This window comes from Setaria viridis, chromosome 7 (genome assembly GCF_005286985.2).
Source record: "Setaria viridis chromosome 7, Setaria_viridis_v4.0, whole genome shotgun sequence".
NCBI classification, from domain to species: Eukaryota; Viridiplantae; Streptophyta; class Magnoliopsida; order Poales; family Poaceae; genus Setaria; species Setaria viridis.
Window position 1 is genome coordinate 32,174,239 of NC_048269.2, and position 19,425 is coordinate 32,193,663.

Here is a 19,425-nt window from a genome sequence, read left to right on the forward strand (position 1 = left end):
CTGGACGCCCTTGTCGAAAACACGTGGCTCTGGATTTGGAATGTTACTAGAATTGTCAGTGGAGTGGAGGCTGTCAGGATTGAATCACTGATGTGGAGTTAGTGGTTTTGAGGGAACAGAGCATCAAATTAGGTGGTGGTCATGTCTCGCTGCACTTTTTCGGCTTCTCCATGATTAACAAGATGATGACTCCTATACCTTGGATCGTGCGGTGCTTCTCCGTATGTTCCGATCACGACCAGCCCACAAGAAGTGCTCGTGCCTCACGTATTGAGCAGAGCTCAGCTCCCTGCCTGACTGAACCGAACGTGCCACAAAGTTCAAATATTCATTCCTTCACAGACATATGAATGGGCCGGACTAAGCATGCCCGGAAGCCCACCAGAAAGCCCGTTGCTGCTCCTGCCTTGCTGCTGGATGGCAGGCCTCTCTCGGGGTCCTGGAGTGTGGGCCGTATGACAGGCTTAGCAGGCCGGAAATAACCCATGACAACCTCCTAACTAGGCCGGCCTACTACACTCCCTCAAAAAAAAAAATTAAGCCTACTTGTGTATTAGAGTAACTTGCGTGCCAATGGAACAATTTCCCTGTTAAACATTATAGTCCCATGCTTTTGAGCGATCATGTTGACTTGAAGCTTAATTTTTTTTCATAACACCTTGGCATATAAATATGATGCTACAATTTTCATTTTCCCTTCTAAACCAACATTTAATTTTTGAGTGTTATCCGTCGGATTGCCTCTTTCTCTCTCAAGTTTGGGGGCACAAAATCTTCTGGCAAAGACTGCCCTATTACCCTGTAGCAACGACCTCACAAATCCAAGTGTGGTAAATCAATTCCACGACTTCATCTAGAGCAGCATAAACTAAAAGAAGAATAGACCAATCCTTTTACTCCGTACTAGATAAAAGCACACGCCAAAGGTGCGGTGTTTGGTCAAAGATTTTCACCTCAGCTCGTTAAAGAACTGTAATTTAGCGGCAACGACACGGCATATAGAGTAGATATATGGTTCACGCCATACCAAGCTTTGACGATTTTCAAATTACTATTTTTCTTATGGAGCAGGGTATAGCATAATATTTTGGGCTCCACGAAACTGTGGCACTAGCACTTTTAATTGAAACATAATACATCATCAGCTGTCATTCAATTCCTTAAAAAAAATTCTATGAGGCCCCGTTTGGGTCCAAGGAATTGGAATCTATTTAATGGAGTAGGCTAATTTATGTTGGAATGTGGCATTCCACAACTTTCCAAAGTTTAGATATAAGCCTATCTTAAATTCATGGGGTGGGAGATGGAAATTGATTCTATAGATTATGGTTATTAGAATGGAATTCAATTCTTATAGCACGCTCTTAGACTCGCTTCTCTATAGTAGAAGTGCAGCATACAAGTATCTCTCCCATATCACCAACTATAATATACAACTATATTCCACATACAATTATATTAGCTTAATTAATTTGTGTCTAAATTATGATTATTAGGATGGAATTCAATTCCAATGATCCAAACGGGGCCTGAGAGATTTTGGAACAAAGGATCGAATTTCATCATTTATTTTGAATTTCCTATGGAATGGTCTGTTCCATGGGAATTTTGGAGGAAAATCTCTGACTTATTGTACCTTTCCTGTGAAAAAGGGAGGTCAACTCACTAAAAACTGTGTAAGCAGCCGATCTGGATTAACGGTATAATCAAGTGTACTGTGATCCGTACTTTTCTGAAATTTATTTGCACGCGCGGTCAGCCAGCCACTCGTAGAGTGTAGTACCGTGTGCGAGACTGGGAGTCCTGGATGGCGCAGCACGGCCGTGTATCCATCCAGATTCCGGATCGGGCGGCTGGACAGCAGCGTGAGGTCGCGCGGCGGCGGCACCGCTGGATGCGACCGCCCGCAAGCCCGCGCGGCGTGCAGCAGCCTGCGTCCTCCCGACTCCAAACACCCGCGGCGGCAGAGGCCAGCAGCGGCAGCTATTTAAAAAATTCCGGCGCCCGCGCAGCCAGCTTCGATGCCACGGCGCAGCAGCGACGGGCTTCCATACTTCTTCCACCTCCCCGCATATATCGCAACCGCCACCGGCCGTCCTCCTCCCCCATCCAGCGAAGCAGAGTAGAGCAGCGGGCCGGGCTCAAGAAGCAGGGGAAGGAAATACGCCGCGAGGAGTGATCCATCAACCAGCCATGAAGCTCAGGCCGCTCTCTTTCACGCGGTGCCCGCCGTTGCCGCCGCTGGGGGGCGTGGGTTTGGGCGGAGGGAAGAGGAGGACGGTGCTGGTGGCCCTGCGCCGGGACGCCGCCGGTAGGGAGCTGCTCACCTGGGCGCTCGTCAAGGCCGCCGCCGCCGGCGACCGCGTCGTCGCGCTTCACGTCACCACCACCTCCGCCGCCGCCGCCGCCGCAGCGGCGGGAGGAATGGCGGCGGAGGAGAAGGTGAGGACCCACGACTCGCTCACCTCCGTGCTCGGCGCGTACAGGGGCTTCTGCGACCGCAACCAGATCGACCTGGAGCTCAAGCTCTGCGAGGGGCCGTCCATCAAGAGGGCCCTGGTTGCCGAGGCCGCCTCCTCCGGCGCCGCGCACCTCATCGTCGGCGTCACCAAGACCTCCAGGCCTTCCGGGTACCAAATCACCTCACATTTTTCCTTCGAAATTCATCAGGAGCTTCCCCGATCCCTTCTTATCCAATTAGTAACTCTGTTCGTTTCATCCGGTGATCGATCGTCAGATCGTCCGCCACCGCCGTCGCGAGGTACTGCGCTAGGAGGGTGCCCCCGACCTGCATGGTCACGGCGGTCAGCAACGGCGCCGTCGTCTACCGCAGGGACGCCGTCCAGCAGCAGCAGCTCAGCCCCTACACCGCAAGTACGCCCGGTTCCATTCCATCTGAATTTAGCTCAAATTTGTTCGGCTCATCCGAAATGCATGGCTGAAATTTGCTCGATCGGCGCAGTGGTGGAGACGCCGCGGCGGTTGTACCGGAAGATCCTCGACGCGAGAACGACGACGGGGGACAAGTCTCAGGACGACATGCTGATCGGCGACGGCCGGTCGCTGCGCCGGAACATGTCCGTGGCCATGAGCGCCCTGGTCTCGCCGAGGGTGACGTTCGCGCCGGGTCCGGCGAGGTGCCACGGGGTGGAGTCGCCGAAGATGGCTGCCGGCTGGCCTTTCCTGAAGAAGGACAGCATGCCTGCCTTGCCGGAATCGTCAGAGATATCGGTGGTTCAGTGGGCGATGCAGCTCCCGACCAGGTGTTCAGACAAGGTTTCTGACGAACGGGGAGAGGAGAAGCAACTTCCAGAGGAGTTGGTTTCACTCAGAGAGAAGTACTCATCCAAATCCAAGTACACAATGTTCAGTTACCGTGAGCTAGCCAAGATCACCAATGGCTTCTCTCCAGGCATGTCCGATGTCTCCATTTCAATGCTGAAAAGTTCTCACATCTCGCAACCGATCTTTTTTTAAGATAAATCGAGCTGAATGATCAACGATGACGATGAACTGATTATCCTGTGCAGAACGGCTAGTCGGGAAAGGCGGTGCGGGCCGGGTTTACAAGGGATGTACTGACGACGGCAAGGAGCTTGCAGTGAAGGTCCTGAAACCTTCGGACGACGTGACGAAGGACTTCATCTCCGAGATCGACATCCTCAGCTCCTTTGAGCACAAGAATGCCATGTCCCTCGTCGGGTTCTGCGTCGACGGCGGCAGGCTTATGCTCGTGTACGATTACATGCCGCGAGGCAGCCTCGAGGAGATGCTGCACGGCGAGAAGCGAGGCAAGGGCGCGCTGGGCTGGCCGGAGAGGTTCAAGGTCGCCGTCGGCGCGGCGCGCGCCTTGGAGTCCCTCCACAGTGGCGGCGACCATCGACCGGTCATCCACAGGGACATCAAGTCCTCGAACATCCTCGTCGCCGATGACTTCGAACCGAAGGTGACGACGACGGCATTTCCCACATTTCAGTAGTTGCAAAAGAAATCTTCAGTCTTCATGTGCAGCTGTGCGACACCAACTGAACTCCCTCTTCTCTGTGCAGCTGTGTGACTTCGGCCTCGCGATGTGGGCAGACGATGCGACGGCGCAGGTCACCGGCGACGACGTCGCCGGAACATTCGGGTGCGCTTCCGATCCGGTCGCCTTTGATGATCATGTAACCCGAGGATGTCTTTGACACTATCACCTGACAAATTTGGTGACCTCTATCCTGTTCGTGGCAGATACCTGGCTCCGGAGTACTTCATGCACGGCAAGGTGAGCGACAAGATCGACGTGTACGCGTTCGGCGTGGTACTCCTCGAGCTCATCTCCGGGAGGAAGCCGGTGAGCGCCGGCGGGCCCAAGGGCCAGGAGAGCCTCGTGATGTGGGCGAACTCCGTCATACAAGGAGGCAAGCTCATGGACCTCGTCGACCTGAGCCTGCCGCTGGCCGACGGCGACAGCGGCGAGGTCGAGAGGATGGCCCTCGCCGCGGCCCTCTGCATCCGGCGAGCGCATCAACACCGGCCGAGCATGAGCAATGTAATCATCCCTCGCCATTTTTTGAATGAACCGAACATTTGCATTGTTCATTTCTGAACTAACGCGCCGCTCGCTGCCCTGAACATTAGGTGGTGAAGCTGCTCGCCGGCGACGGCGACGCCGTCATGTGGGCGAAGTCGCAGGTCGGCGTGTCTGGCGGCAGTGATCACGGTGGCTGCGGCGGCGTGGTCACTTCGCCGGACAAGAATGACATCCAGTCATACATCAACCTGGCGCTGCGTGACATCATCGACGACGACGCCTCGTCCGTGGGCAGCGCCGACTTCATCGACGCCAACATGTCCTTGGAGGAGTACCTCAAGGGGAGATGGAGCCGGTCATCAAGCTTCGACGGCTGAAGGCTCCACCAGTGCGGCGATCACCATTTTTGTGTGCATAGATCATTCTTTTCGTTCTTCTTTTTGCCAACAGATTCGTCACTGTATATTAAGGAGTACGTTTTTCTCTTTGTTGTTAGATGGGAGGATGCATATGAAAATATTCGAAAGCTATGCAATCCTTCAGTTTTGAAGTATTCATGAAAGATTTAGAATTTTCACCAGATGATGGAAGGGGGGAAGAATCGATAACGGCAATTCCAAATTGATTCAAAGTTTTTCTTTCTTCGTGCAAGAGGGTCAAGTTCTATAACTGGAACACCTTGTTCATAGCCTACTCGGTTTTTTAATTGCTGAACATATATAGCCTACTCAAATTGATGCAATAAATTGCATCAATTTGAGTAGAGGATCAAGTTCTTTAGCTGGAACACCCTATTCGTATATAACTGAATATACAGCCTACTCAAATTGACGCTTACAGCTCTACCGTTACAACCTATACAGAAGATAATAAAACAAAAAAAAATTAAGGATGTCCCGTCCGTGTACGACGTGATTGAAAAGTACACCTGATGTCAACTGGTGCAGGCGTGAAGCACAACAAATGAGGAATCTGAACATGCCAGTCCCAGAAAACTCATCACAAGTCAACGAAAATGCGAGGCGAAATGTTGTATGATTAGGCGTTGGAGGAGCAAGTTGCCTCGCAAGCACATGGAGCAAAATGATGTGGGTACAATCATACAAAGCACGACCTTCAAGCACATGCATGGGCTTAAGTTGTATATCTTGCGAAGCAGAGGCCATCTTCATAGTTTAATTTGCTCCACAGTAGTAATTTTTTTAAGCACAGATTTAGTTTTATTTTTTCTCTCTCGTTTGCTCGCAAAAGCATTGGTTACTTCATTTATGAACGTGTTAGATGTTATATGCAGTATGCCAAGAAAATGGTAGATTCAGAACTGTTCTCAGTGCTGTGCTCCTGCAAAACTTTCAAAAAAAAAGAACTGTTCTCAAGCAGTGAAGGTACTCAATCTTGGTAAACACATGCTCATTCACATTAAGTAGCCAAATCAAAAGTAGGGGCGGGACCTTGGCAATTGAGAGGGGGCATGCCTCAAGGGTTAGTAGAATTTTTTGAAAAACTATTAATTAGCAAAGCTTAAAATTTTTAATTGAGGGCATGTGTCCTCACTTGCTTGAACTCGGGTCTGCCCCTGATCAGATGTATTGCAAATAAATTGCTATAGAATGCCTATGAGCATGGGAATAAAATAATACACATACCGGCACAAAAATCTCAAAGCTTAGGTGGCCTGGATAGTGAAAAGAGAAAAGGCATAAGACTGCACTTCCTCCATGTATTGTTCCCTCTTAAGACAGCATACTTCAGAGTGGGAATTTCAGAAAGGACTCCTATTTTGCCCTCATTGATATTGGTTCCCAATTCTGTGTTCTCTTCTGAAAATCCTCAAGTACTACCCCTTACTCCATTCTACTTTAATTACACTTTTTTTAAATTCCTTCTCCTTTTCTATCCACGCCCGAATCGAATGTGGATAACTAGTGGGAGCATGCTTCTGCCCACTTTCCTGTAAAAACTTCACCAATCAAATATCAAATAATATGGATGAAAAAGGTAGGGAGAGGGTAATTCATCAGTCTTGCACAGTTTAATGGCTGAATGTGCCATCCTTGACATACTGCTAGATGCATACACAGCTGAACACAACAAAAGATTTGGAGCTCACCAATATCAGATTAAAGAACTCCCCCACAGTTTCGCATAATAAAAGAAAATTCATATTGAAGATTGCCACAAATAAAGCCAATCACAAGCACAGGCTGGTTCCTCTCAACATGTACAAACCTGACATGATTAACAGATGTACCAACTGCTGGAATTCAGCTCGCATGGTTATCAGTTTCTCCCTATCTAAGAAAGATGATTGTGAGGACAAACTTACGACATTCATCCACAGACTGGAATATCAAGATTCAGTTCAGCACACCAGATCCTTGTGAAGGCATCATTGATGCCATTCGAAAACTAGAAATTAAAAATGTATGATGCTTGTAGTTGAGATGTGAACAACCATCTCTAAATTACATTAATTTGGTGAGACTAATACCCTTGAGTAGTATGGAACATATGGCAAAAACAAGTGTTGACAGGGTTTCACTCCTCCAACATCGCAGATAACATGCATTTCCCTGCGGTTCATATCATAGCACATGAGCCTATCCGATGGTCGATGGTAGAGGAAAATCAAATTACCGTCCGGATGAAATGCAACTGTTTGGTGCTCCTTTGGCCACCGCGATTTCCTTGGTCCAAACAAATCCATCTTTCTGACGCTGTGCTTGACTGTAAACTCCTCGTTGACATTGCCCTCAAGAACACATATTGACAGAGAATCACCCGGCTGCTCATCGTCCTCATGAACGTAACGCAAGCGCCCTTGAGAATGGCCAACGAAAACACAAGTGATGTACGCACGGTCCTGGACTCGGGTGATGATAGATCCTCCATGTCTGGCCTTTGGTATCCACCGCAGCAATTACATCCTCAAAGAAGGAGGTTAAATACAGAAAACCTTTGAAGTAGGTCTTGTTGCCGGCGAAGAACACTAATCGGTCCTTCCATCCACTTAACCTCGAAATCCATGCACCAGTTTCAGACGAGTAAATCTCCACCGCCCTGATGACATTGACATTGTTGTACACCCACTTCTCCTCCATCAGCTGAAAGACATAGAAGCACGAGGAGACAGCCGGATCGAAGCCCAACGCGGCAGAGGTGGTCTTGAGGCCACGCCCGTCTCGATCACACTGCTGGCCAGGGGTCTGGCTTGGTTGGGGCAAGGCTACCCACTCCGCGGTGGCAGGGTTGCAGACGACGTAGCAAGGATGCCGATCGCCTTCTCCCGGGCAGCGCAGGAGCAGGAGCCCGTTGCAGGAGTCGAGGATGTCGATCTCGCCATGGCTGGGTGGAAGGAAGGAGAGAGCCGTGTCGACCAAGGGAGGAGACTGCTGGATGGCGATGAAGCTCCAGGACGAGGGCGCGGAGGCGGAGTGCGGGCGGGAGAAGACGAAGAAGCCGGAGAGGGTGTGGGCGAACCTGGCGCGGTGGGCGGGGTCGGAGATGAGGGCGCGCCAGGACTGGGAGACGCACTTGCACCGGCAGAGCGGCCCGGCCGGCAGCCGCGCGAGGATCTCGACGATCAGGTCGTCGGGGAGGCCGGCGGCGGCCTGGTTAGGGCTCCCCTTCTCCATCATCAGGGGTGAAACTCCTTGGAGAAGATTGGGGAAGTCGAGATTGATCGATTCCAAGGAACCAGTAGAGACGTAATCTCTGCAAGGTATCAAATAGTAATCCGTAGCCCCTGTATTTGTAGGGTGCAGTGCAGCAAGTCAAGAAAATTATATTGGGTCTGTTCGCTTCAGCTTATAAGACGGCTGAAAAGCTGAAATGGCTGATTTGTTGTGAGAGGAAAACACTGTTTGGTGGCTGATAAGCCAGCTAAATAAGCTGAAGCGAACAGGCTCATTATTTCCTCACGAAAATTGATGATCTTCCAAAAGTCGCACAGATGATTGGCCCACCTGTCATGTCAGTGGATTGGGGATGCTAGAAATAGGCTAATCTTCGGTTAGTATCAATAAATTATACATGTGTTCCGTTCCGAGACATTTGAACCTCAGAGTTTCAAGTTTGTTTAATTGCAACACTTGTGCATAATCCATATAGCCTAATCAAAGTAACGCATATGTTTGACATGATAAAGTTGTACACTTGTCCCTATGGTTGCAACTTGCAGAAGACAAACACAAACAGAAGTCGTGTAAGACATGATATAAGTAGACTAAATTAAGGTATACTGAATGTGTTAGTACTAGAAACAACTAGGGGCATAAACCTAGTTCAGTGCAGGCATAAGCACAAGGAAGCATATGTTAACATGCCAGTCCCAAAAAGCCCATCACAAGTCAACGAAAATGCTAAGGTAAAATGCTCCATAGCAGCATCAGGAATTCAGGATACGATCACACAAGAACGAATGTTGATCTGATCACTGCACTCGAAGGCCAGCATTCTCAGGGTGACAAACAAAAGATTAATCAAAAGTTATGTGTTAAACAGGATAAAAAAAACAAAGGAAGCAGAAAAGCTGCTAGCGCTGGAAAACCATTATTAATCAGTTTCAGAGACAGCAGTATCTTCTTCGGATCAGCACGTACGGAGTAACATGCAAGTGTAATGCATTTCTTTGAAAAGGCAGTAGTAACAATCATGCACTGCTAAACGAAGAACAACCGAAAAACACAAACATTTGACAACACAACATTATAGATCCAATTCACACCGATATACGAGTAATTTTTAGTCAACAGTTATATTGCTTCCAATATCCGACTGCGTACAAGTTCATAGTAGATGCAACATGCACCATCACATGAGAAATCCTTAATGTTCATGAGCAAACCAAATTCACATCATCATGTCACAACCTGCCTCTCCTGGTGTAGAAGAAACAACATACCACCGACACTCTAAGTTACTAAGAAACAGTAGTGTTTATGGAGCATGGCGTGTTCAAGTGGTTGTGTCAGTCTTCTCCAATGCTGAAAAAAAGAATTACAGTCACTTACAAATGGTGCAGCAGTAAATGAAATCGTATCTTGAATAGCAGCTCAAAAATCAACTTACTGTTGTAGTTGAGCAACTTTTCAATGAGGTCAACATGGGTCATGAGCATTCGCCTGCAGCAGTAGCGGACCAATTCCAAAGCATCCAGAGCATCCCTGGCAATATAGAAAGCACCGAAGGAAAGCATGCAAATTATGATTCTGAATGGCTATCAATCCATAATAATTTTCCAAATAATAACATATGTTGAGACTGGGCCGAGACTATTTTTTAACAATACTGTCAATAAAGTATAAATTGTTCAGTATGTTAATAAATATGCTCATAATTTTCAGGAAACTGGGTACATTAAAACTTTACCCATTGTGATGCAAAGCTTAAACTCTCGATATACCAACTAAATGTTTATTTTTTTTCCATTTCCAAATGGTAAGGATTTAGTTCCTTGGGCTCACAATCAAGGGAGGTCTCCAGTCAGTACTGTAAATAGGTCAGTTGTACTGTTATATCAACAGTTACCGACTAATTTCAATCAGTAACGTTCAAGATAAATATAGTAAAATCTTAAGCATGAGAATAGTAAGATGAAAAAAAAGGCAACCCTGAAGTTCCAGATATATGTATATCTTCTTAGCAATTCTGAAGATAATATATAGTGAGTTAACATAGGTGTACCTAGAAGATCTCAATATGACAATCTCCTAAAAATTATAAGATTCAGCTTAGGGCGCTTTTGGTCTAGGCCCTGAATCGCCTAGAAAAAGCAGGGAGCGCCAAAACATGGGTGACCAATTCTCACGCTGCTGTTTCGCATGTGTGCTGGCAAGAAAAACTACTGCCGCCGGCGTGGATGCGAGAGCACACGGACGCATATGCGTAAAAAAACAGGCGCAAAAAACGCATTGGCGAGCCACCAATTGGTGGGGCTAGCATTGGAACCCAACCAAAAATGCCCTTAATAAATACCCAACTATCAAGCACATAACTGAAAGGCGCACAACACTGCAACCATTGATTAATCAAGATAACCCAGCTCTTAGTTTACTCATTATGAATTCCAATGTGGCACTTATCTGTCGCAAGGCGTGCAGCATTTTTCTCTCACTATCCACACAGCATACAACCAAATTTCTATAGTTTTGTGATTAACATGATACATCATGTGAGAAAATGTACAAGTGATCTTGTATGCTTGATTTCCTCACAAACTCTAAAAAAAGAGCTGCTGTGTGACTGTGTCAGAACTAAATGGGCACATTTAGATGGAGAAGCATGAAAAATATATTCACTTGACTTGTATAGTTGTATTCACTAGCCCAGGAGCACCGCATATATTCAGGCCACCAAAAGTGTGTGAAATTTGTTTATTTTTAACCAAAACCACTGCTAATCAAGCAACTCAGCAATCCAAACATTGCAAACTTGTTACCCATAACAAACAAAGCACAATCTAACGCAAACACTCGCGATGCAGTGACCAAACTGCCATGTAGGATTCCATGAGCAAGAGATTGGCAAGTTTACCCCTCCGTGTAGTCGGCCTGGAGGAGGTCCAGGTATTGGTCCCACTTGTTCCCAATCACCTGTAATGGAGAAAAAGAAACATATTTAGTTCACCTCACCATCACAATAATCCCTTGAGGGAACCGGAGATTGACAACACAGAAATAAACCTAACCAAAAAAAAATCAAGGCCCTAGGGAATGTCCTCGCAACCGAAATCCAAGGCCTAACCCCAAACAAACGAACAAAGTAGCGCTAAAAACAATCAGCAACCACAGGCAAGAACAAATGAACAATCGCGCAACCCCACAAGCGAGCCATCCTCCATAACCAGAGCCTAGAATACGCGGCGGGTACCCCAAGCAAGCAATGAGCTCGAATCGTGGCGTGCGTGAGCGCAGCAGGCCGAGAGGGTAGCGAGCTGTAGCTGGGCGAGGCGACTCAAACCCTAGGTAAAAGAGAGACGTAACCCAGACCGGCGGTGCGGCAGCCGCGTGAACTGAGGGCGAGTGGGAATGGGCGTGTTACCTTGCCGCAGGTGAAGCAGCGCACCGGGATGATCATCTTCGCCGCCGCCGCCGCCGGAGCCGGAGGAGGTGGGGAAGGGTTTGGTTGGGTTTCGGCGTGGAGAAGGCCGGCTGAACGAACAGAGGAGGGAGCGAGGCAGCAGGCAGCGCAGCGACTAGTAATAGCTCATGAGATGGGCCTTTGTGCTGGATGATTGGGCCTGGGCTATTTCTTCTCCCTTCTTACATACCCTTTTGGGCCCTTCAGGATCCGGCTACTTTTCACTTCTCCGCCAAGTGCTGAAGTGCCAAACGCTCCTTTCAAAGAGAGAGAAAAACAAAAGGAGACCTCTGCCGACACCGTCGCCGCGTCGGAACTGGCGCGTCGCCGGGCAGGAACGCCTCCGTCTGTGGTGACTGGGGCGTGCGTCCATTAGCTCAGGAACCTGGCCTCCCGCATGGATCCCCCTCCTCCGCAGCAGCCGCCGCCGCACCCTTGTAATCCGTACGGTGCGGGTCACGGCGGCGGAGAGATGCCGTACCAGGATGCGGACCACCGGCTCCGCGCGCTCGCGGGCCGCGCCGAGGGGTTCGGCCGCCACGCCATCGGCGGCCTGCACGGGGCCGTCTACCACGTCACGTCCCTCCAAGGTACGGCCGCGAGATCCCCCCATCCGATCCCTCTTCCAATCGAACGAATCGTTCTCTGAATCAACGCGGGGGGACCCGGGGAGGTGAGCGCAGACGACGGCCGCGGGAGCCTGAGGGAGGCGTGCCGCGCGGCGGAGCCCCTGTGGATCGTCTTCGAGGTGTCCGGCACCATCCACCTCCAGTCCTACCTCCGCGTCGCCTCCCACAAGACCATCGACGGCCGCGGCCAGCGCGTGGTGCTCACCGGCAAGGGGCTCCAGCTCAAGAGCTGCCACCACGTCATCGTCTGCAACCTGATGTTCGAGGGAGGCCGAGGACATGACGTAGACGGCATCCAGATCAAGCCCGGCTCCACCAACATCTGGATCGACCGCTGCACGCTCGCCGACTACGACGACGGTCTCATCGACATCACGCGACAGAGTACAGACATCACGGTCTCAAGGTCTGTTCTTTGATTCCATTCATTCTTCCTTCTAGTTGTGCTACTGCAAAAGTGCAAATCTTCAATGTGATCGACAACCGATCCATGTCAAATGACTGCAGATGCCACTTTGCGCGGCACGACAAGACGATGCTCATCGGAGCCGACCCCACGCACATCGGCGACCGCTGCATCAGGGTCACCATCCACCACTGCTTCTTCGACGGCACGCGGCAGAGGCACCCGCGCCTACGCTTCGGCAAGGTCCACCTCTACAACAACTACACACGCAACTGGGGCATCTACGCTGTCTGTGCGAGCGTCGAGGCTCAGGTCGTGTCCCAATGCAACATCTACGAGGCAGGCGGAGGCCCCCCAAAGAAGACGACGGTGTTCAAGTACATGCCGGAGAAGGCCGGCGACCGAGAGGATGTGGTGGCCGGATTGGTCAGGTCGGAAGGGGACGCCTTCCTCAACGGCGCGTTGCCCTGCCTGATCGGTGGCCCTGCACCTGGAGCACAAGAAGCTGTCTTCAGGCCAGAGCATTACTACCCGCGTTGGACCATGGAGCCAGCGTCGCCGGCGCTCAAGGACACCATCCAACTCTGCGCCGGATGGCAGCCAGTGCCAAGGCCCCCTGACGAGTGCTAGACTTCGTTATTCTGTTACTCCACGGCTTGCTTCTGCCAAGGAAGTATTCAGTTCTCAGTATTGCACTGCATTTGTATGTAACTATGTATTCCATCCCTAGGAAATTTAACTTTTGTCACTTGAGTCTCCTTCCTCTCACTCCTCTTCCTTCACACGTGGCCCTCACTGAGATGTAGACATATTGATGTTTTCCTATGCGTATGTTCATTTGTGGTACAATTATCAACGTACAGAAATTTCTCCCATCTGTAGCATAGCTTTTCTGTTGGATGATTGTCTTTTAAACTTATGTCTACAGAAAGCCACAAGACACGATAATTTGCTTGTAGACATCAACAGAGAATTATGATGAGGATTAAGGGCTCCATTCAGACCTGGCATCTGAAATGATGGAATTTGACCTTAAGATCCAAACAGCTTGATGATCTAGCTGCCTGGTTCTGACAGAAGGATTCATCAAAAGACAAGATAAAGGTGTCTCATGTTTGTTTCTATTTTTGAACTTCACCCCAAACATGAATGAACCTTGAAAGTTCAGTTTGTCCCCTAGATTTCATTTTACGTAGGGATGGAGGATGGTTCGTTGTTTCTGAAACCTTTTTATCGTGACAGCAATCTGTTTATTTGTAGTCTGTATCATTATATCCTGTAAGTTTACATCCTTTTCTCGAGCAGTTGTAATCTTAGCAGTCCTAATGTTGGCCATGTTAATTAAAAACACTTAAACACATAAAAGTATGTTCTCCTGTTTATTTCTTGTACGGATCGTTATGCTTTGCAAACCTTCAGAAAACTGCTAGCTCTGCCATGAGCCCATGACAATCTAAATTGTAGTTTCAATTTCTGCAATTATGCCCTTCAAAGAAATTTCTTCAAATGTTCCGTCATATGCTCACACTGCATCTTGAGAACCACCTGCAAAAATTTCCAGGTTGCGTTTTCTCGGCATCAGCTTCGATTGATAAATCCATGGTTGCAGTATGCAGCGTTTTTATGTACCCGGTGACAAAGCTGCAGCCATCCATGCTCGTGCAGATGTTTTGATACTGTTTCTTGCGCTGTGCTATTCCAAGTTCAGTTTCTCGAGCTGTCAGAGGAGAGTTACATACTTGCATGAATTTTTGCACGTACACACGCTTAAGAGGATGTCAGAGAGGTATGATGTAGGGTTGAGAATCTGAAAACTTGTTTGATGCTAGGATAGGGCTCAAGCTCAGTGACATGGATGCATGATCAAATTTGCTCTCCCCTCTTTAGTTTCGTCAGATGAAGCAGTTGAACACAAGAATTGACACGTATGCGGGCCACGTAACTGCTGACGTAGCACGGCAACTACGCAAATCGGTCTCGTCTGTTCGCCTTGTTTATTTCCCACCAAACAAAACTGTCCCCTGCCTCGCGGCCTCCGGCGGACCAGGACCGCGCGGCGACCGCGCCTCCACGTCACGCGCGCCGGAGAGGACCCGCCCCTCACCTACCAGCCGGAGCGCCCGATGGCGGCGGCCCCGGCCACGCACGCCTACCGCTCTTCGGCTTCGGTAATCACTTCCGCCTCCACGGAGCTCCATTTTCCCTCTTCCCTTCTTCTTCCTCCTCTCCTCAAAACACTGGTCTTTGCTTCACTTTAATCGAAGGATTGGGAATGGTAGTGTGCGGATTGACTGCACACGGTAGATCAGCCGGCGCGCTAATTTACCAAATGAAGAGTTAAAAATTGGCGTCGCACTGCGTGTCCTTCCACGTCACGCGCGCCGCCGCTCGCCGGAGAGGATTCGCCCCTCACCTACCAGCTGGTGCGCCTGATGGCAGCGGCCCCGGCCACGCACGCCTACCGCGCTTCGGCTTCGGTAATCACTCGCCCTCGCCAGACGGAGCTCTTTGCTTCCTCCTCTTCTCTTCTTCCTCTCCGGCACATGGTACTGTGCGGATTGACTGCACACGGTAGATCAGCGCAGGGTAGAGTTTAGCGATTTATGTCTCAACTGAGGCCTGAGAGGACTTGTGGATAGGCGTCATGCTGTTTAATTGGAGAAATTCGTTTATCAGTAACTCAAACAGTTTTCAGAGCTTCACGGTAGCTCAACGCAATATATTTGACCTGACATTGCTACGAGTTAGTTTGCCCTCATACTTGTCCCAGATGGCTCCCTAATATAGTGTTCAACAGGACCAAATGGCTTTTTTTGTTAGATGAAACTTTGAACCTTTTGCATCAATGGGTTTCCATTTGGCAGTAGGTTCCAAGAATAGATATAAATTGAGATGACATTGGACACCTCAAACAAGAATCCAAAGTCAAGCTAGGGAAGACTGTGTATCACTTCACATTCTCAGCTGTGACGTAATGGGGAACAAAGATACTACAAAATGGCCCCCAGTTACATTTTTGGGGTGTAATGCTGTGATTGAGTTCTCTTGGAACAAGTTTAGGTTGTGGTTAGTCATGCACCAATGCGATTGCATTTTTAATTTATGAATATAAATTTGTTTGACTCGATAGGTTGAGGTTTTTATGCAACCAACTTAGTTACTTACACATGTAATGGAACTCAGATAATTGCAGGCCTAACAGGTGCTCTGCGGGCAGCATCTAGAGGCAAGTTGCTTGAGGGGAACTTCTCTTTTTCATGGATATTTACTTAGTGATTCTTGTTTTTGTAATAAGTACTTGAAATTTGTTTCATACCAGGATCCTGTGCTCATTTCTGCAATTTTCAAGCATTAGTGAACAATGGACTTCTATACAGAAGGGAAAATCCTCTCTCCTTGAGATGCTCTTTTCGCTCCTTGCAAGCAAGAAATAACCATTCATCAGCCGTTGCACCTAAGGATTATTGTGAAACTTACATCCAGTTTCTAAGAGATAAACGGATAGTTCCTGATTCAGATCCGCCAAGCTCTAAAGATGTGGACCTCCTGTATCAATTTATCGACAAGAGGTAAGACCCTTCATACTTGAACTTCCTTTTCATGTTTCTGAGCTGTAGTTGAAGCAAAATGAGCTTCATTACCTTTTCTCTCTTCAGTAAAAGGCTCATGGTGGTAACTGGAGCAGGAATGAGCACCGAGTCTGGAATTCCTGATTACAGGAGGTACATGCATTGCTAAATCTGTTCATGAAACCATATTGTCAGCCTTCTCATTAGTCATTACTCTCTATGTTCTAACTAGCAGAATTCTTGTTTTATGGCAGTCCTAACGGTGCATACAGTACTGGTTTTAAACCACTTACTCATCAGGTGTGCCTAGCATTGCTTGTCAAATGTCATCTCTTGTTGACACCTTTCGGATTTCCCCCTTGCTTTTGGTACAAGCTTAAGATGATTCTTTTTATCTTTGCGTGCTTACCACTTGAACAAAACAGGAGTTTGTTCGGTCTATTCGAGCTAGGAGACGGTACTGGGCTAGGAGCTATGCTGGATGGAGAAGGTTCACAAGAGCACAACCAAATGCAGCCCATTATGCTCTTGCATCTCTAGAAAGGATTGGTCGTGTTCACTCGATGGTTACCCAAAATGTGGATAGGTATGAGCTGGGCCTATGTTATTGCTAATAATGAACAGAAGTGTACGTTTTCACTTTCACATTTTGCACATGTAACTTAGGTTGCATCATCGTGCTGGCAGTAAGCCACTTGAACTGCATGGGAGCGTATATGAGGTAATTTGTTTAGACTGTGGTACATCCATCAGCCGAGAGTCATTCCAGGAACAAGTGAAGGACCTCAACCCAAAGGTTTGTTTTCCATTTGATACTTATTTTATTTCTCATTTAAATTGACGATTGTATTTGTTTCGCATGAGCCCTTTGAAATTTTATTCGTCTCACATTAGACATAAAGTTAAAGAGATGGTGTTCTCTTCCTTGTAAAGTTGTTGACTCAATATTATAAATTTGACATATGTTTGCCTTTTGAATTATTCCAATGTGGTTCATCTGAAATGATCATTTAGCCAGCTCTTACATAGATGGTGATGTTGATCAGTAGATCATTACATTTTTTCTGTGGATGATTGATGCACTTGCTAGCCAAATCTTAAAGTGAATCAACGCCTATTATTTTTCCTAATTCGAACTGATGGTTTCAGGAGCTCTGGAGGACTTACTATTACTGTTGTGTTTGCAGTGGGCTCAAGCTATCGATAGTTTGGAAGTGGGGCAACCGGGTTCAGACAAAAGTTTTGGGATGCAGCAGCGACCTGATGGTGATATTGAGATTGATGAGAAGTTTTGGGAGCAAGATTTTGAAATTCCTAACTGCCATCAATGTGGTGGAGTGCTAAAACCTGATGTGAGATTCTCTTTACCCTGATGCTTGTGCAGTCGATTTCTTCATCATATATAAGGATGCTCAGTTACGGTTTGAATTAGAAAAATGATACTTAAGCCACATCTAGCCATATAGGTTTAGTGGCTTAGATTATTTGGTAGCAGCAAAAATAGTTTATTTTGCATCAAATATGATTTCTTTACTCTTAGTGACCAGTCTTACTCTCAAGCAATGACTAGAACTGGAGTTAAAGTGTCAATATGTTATCCAATTTCCTGGTATTCTTTCTCAAGTCAATGTGATTTTACCAAATCGTGAATATGAAAATTCAAAGTTATTTAACCTGTTATTTCTGATGTTTGAAGGTTGTGATGTTTGGTGACAATGTTCCTCAAGAGAGAGCTGAAAGCGCTAAGGAGGCTGCAAGAAATTGTGATGCACTTCTGGTGGTTGGTTCGGCACTGATGACAATGTCTGCTTTTAGGCTGGCAAGGTATCATAATAAATAAACAACAATATTTAACACTTATGATCAAGAGCTAGTCATCATATTTGCTGAAATTTTCTTCTTTCGTGACTAATCTCTAAAAGTAAGACTAAATTGTATTTGATTGATGATTCCAAATTCAGGCTTGCGCACGAAGCAAATGCTCCAATAGCCGTGGTTAGCATTGGGGAGACAAGGGCTGACAGCATTTTATCACTGAAAATCAATGCAAGATGTGGGGAGGTTAGAGCCTCTTACTTTGAGTTTTAAGTGCCACTGCATATGACTCACTGTGGTTCTCCTTTGCTTTGCTGCAACAACTTCTTCAGATATTGCCCAGAATACTGCAGATGGGAAGCCTGACAGTACCAAACGTAAGCTGAGCGTTGCTGTCAAAATGTCCAAGTTGTATTCTCACGCGACTATCGTCGCCCATAAGCACAACCTCTGGAGAACTCGGTTCGCTGTGAAGAAGACAAGGTGAAACAAGTAACTAGCTGTGAGATAATTCAACATGTCCTAGGAAGGCGAAGGTCACTGACTATCTCGTTTCAAAAAAAAAAAAACTGACTATCTTGGTTCTGCCTATGAGCATTAGTAGCCAAAAAGGGGGATATCCAAATTGACCATAGGGAACAAATACAGTATTCTGGGATCATTCCCGCAACCAATGTTGAAGTCGCCCTGTCTTGTAAAAAGAAAGAAGAAAAGAATCCAAGGTCATTATTATATATTTATAATATTTAATTGTGGGATACCTGATGAGCCATAAGTCGCCCTGTCTTGCTTGATCTCATGGTTATAAACTAATAATCCATCCGATTAGCATTAAGAGAGTGTACCAAAATGATTTGTTGCCCTTTATTTGTACTGCATTAGAAAGAGATGCGTCACTTTAGGAACATGAAGGAAAGAAAAGAGACAGAGAGTAAGAAGTGACCAGAAAGTTAAAAGCACAACATCACCACGATACTCCAAACCTGAGCAATGCTTTCTTTTTAAGATTAAAATTTACTCAGTGCTGTTCCGAATGTTGTGGAGTAGGGAAATTCCGTCGCTAGTTTACGGATTTCGTGCTATGTCATGATATAATCCGCATATGATATTTATCTAGTATATAGACAGATAAATCTTTACTGGTTCTGCTAGTACATTTTTGCTATTGGTGCTTCAGGAAAGATGGTTTTTCAATAAAGTTTGCAGCCTAAATAAACATAAACATATTTTTTTTTAAAAAAAGGACATAAACAAAAACAAGCGCTAAAAAAATTTGAGAGCTACTGTTATGCCATTTGGCTTCTCGCGAAATGATGCCATTTGGTTTCTTGCGAAATGACCTTCTTTAACCATGTCCTTTTCTCTTTGAACGACAAATCTGTACTAGAGCATCTTGTTTTTTGCAAGATGTGT

The 19,425-nt window shown here is 47.1% G+C and overlaps 5 protein-coding genes across 7 annotated transcripts; 3 read left to right on the plus strand and 2 right to left on the minus strand.

The window, feature by feature from the left end:
• The first annotated feature begins 1,815 nt into the window (after positions 1 to 1,815).
• LOC117865361 (protein kinase STUNTED) lies at positions 1,816 to 5,093 on the plus strand. Its single transcript, XM_034749545.2, has 7 exons — positions 1,816 to 2,630; positions 2,738 to 2,874; positions 2,963 to 3,412; positions 3,531 to 3,946; positions 4,050 to 4,129; positions 4,231 to 4,531; positions 4,621 to 5,093. Exons 1-7 carry the CDS (start codon positions 2,194 to 2,196, stop codon positions 4,888 to 4,890), a joined length of 2,091 nt encoding a protein of 696 aa, XP_034605436.1. The 5' UTR covers positions 1,816 to 2,193; the 3' UTR covers positions 4,891 to 5,093.
• Positions 5,094 to 6,696: 1,603 nt separating this feature from the next.
• Positions 6,697 to 9,106, minus strand: LOC117864891 (putative F-box/kelch-repeat protein At1g15680). Its single transcript, XM_072294925.1, has one exon. It carries the CDS (start codon positions 8,149 to 8,151, stop codon positions 7,312 to 7,314), a length of 840 nt encoding a protein of 279 aa, XP_072151026.1. The 5' UTR covers positions 8,152 to 9,106; the 3' UTR covers positions 6,697 to 7,311.
• A 138-nt stretch (positions 9,107 to 9,244) lies between these two features.
• On the minus strand, positions 9,245 to 11,713 carry LOC140223295 (DNA-directed RNA polymerases II, IV and V subunit 10). The gene is made up of 4 exons (XM_072294926.1): positions 11,555 to 11,713; positions 11,048 to 11,106; positions 9,584 to 9,678; positions 9,245 to 9,498 (listed from the first exon to the last, which is right to left on the minus strand). The coding sequence occupies exons 1-4, from the start codon at positions 11,588 to 11,590 to the stop codon at positions 9,470 to 9,472; spliced, it is 219 nt and encodes a 72-aa protein (XP_072151027.1). The 5' UTR covers positions 11,591 to 11,713; the 3' UTR covers positions 9,245 to 9,469.
• Positions 11,714 to 11,826: 113 nt separating this feature from the next.
• On the plus strand, positions 11,827 to 13,503 carry LOC117864413 (putative pectate lyase 21). The gene is made up of 3 exons (XM_034748517.2): positions 11,827 to 12,183; positions 12,277 to 12,628; positions 12,730 to 13,503. The coding sequence occupies exons 1-3, from the start codon at positions 11,991 to 11,993 to the stop codon at positions 13,256 to 13,258; spliced, it is 1,074 nt and encodes a 357-aa protein (XP_034604408.1). The 5' UTR covers positions 11,827 to 11,990; the 3' UTR covers positions 13,259 to 13,503.
• Positions 13,504 to 14,654: 1,151 nt separating this feature from the next.
• LOC117865912 (NAD-dependent protein deacylase SRT2) lies at positions 14,655 to 18,772 on the plus strand. Of its 3 annotated transcripts, XM_072294924.1 has the most exons (12): positions 14,689 to 14,796; positions 14,893 to 15,105; positions 15,812 to 15,854; positions 15,948 to 16,197; positions 16,285 to 16,350; positions 16,452 to 16,497; positions 16,623 to 16,783; positions 16,864 to 16,993; positions 17,385 to 17,549; positions 17,894 to 18,021; positions 18,159 to 18,258; positions 18,345 to 18,772. In XM_072294924.1, exons 2-12 carry the CDS (start codon positions 15,061 to 15,063, stop codon positions 18,396 to 18,398), a joined length of 1,188 nt encoding a protein of 395 aa, XP_072151025.1. In that variant the 5' UTR covers positions 14,689 to 14,796; positions 14,893 to 15,060; the 3' UTR covers positions 18,399 to 18,772. The 3 variants fall into 3 exon arrangements, with proteins under 3 accessions (XP_034606073.1, XP_072151025.1, XP_072151024.1); XM_034750182.2 differs by lacking the exon at positions 14,893 to 15,105 and having other exon boundaries at positions 14,655 to 14,796; XM_072294923.1 differs by lacking the exon at positions 14,689 to 14,796 and having other exon boundaries at positions 14,817 to 15,105.
• Positions 18,773 to 19,425: the final 653 nt, after the last annotated feature.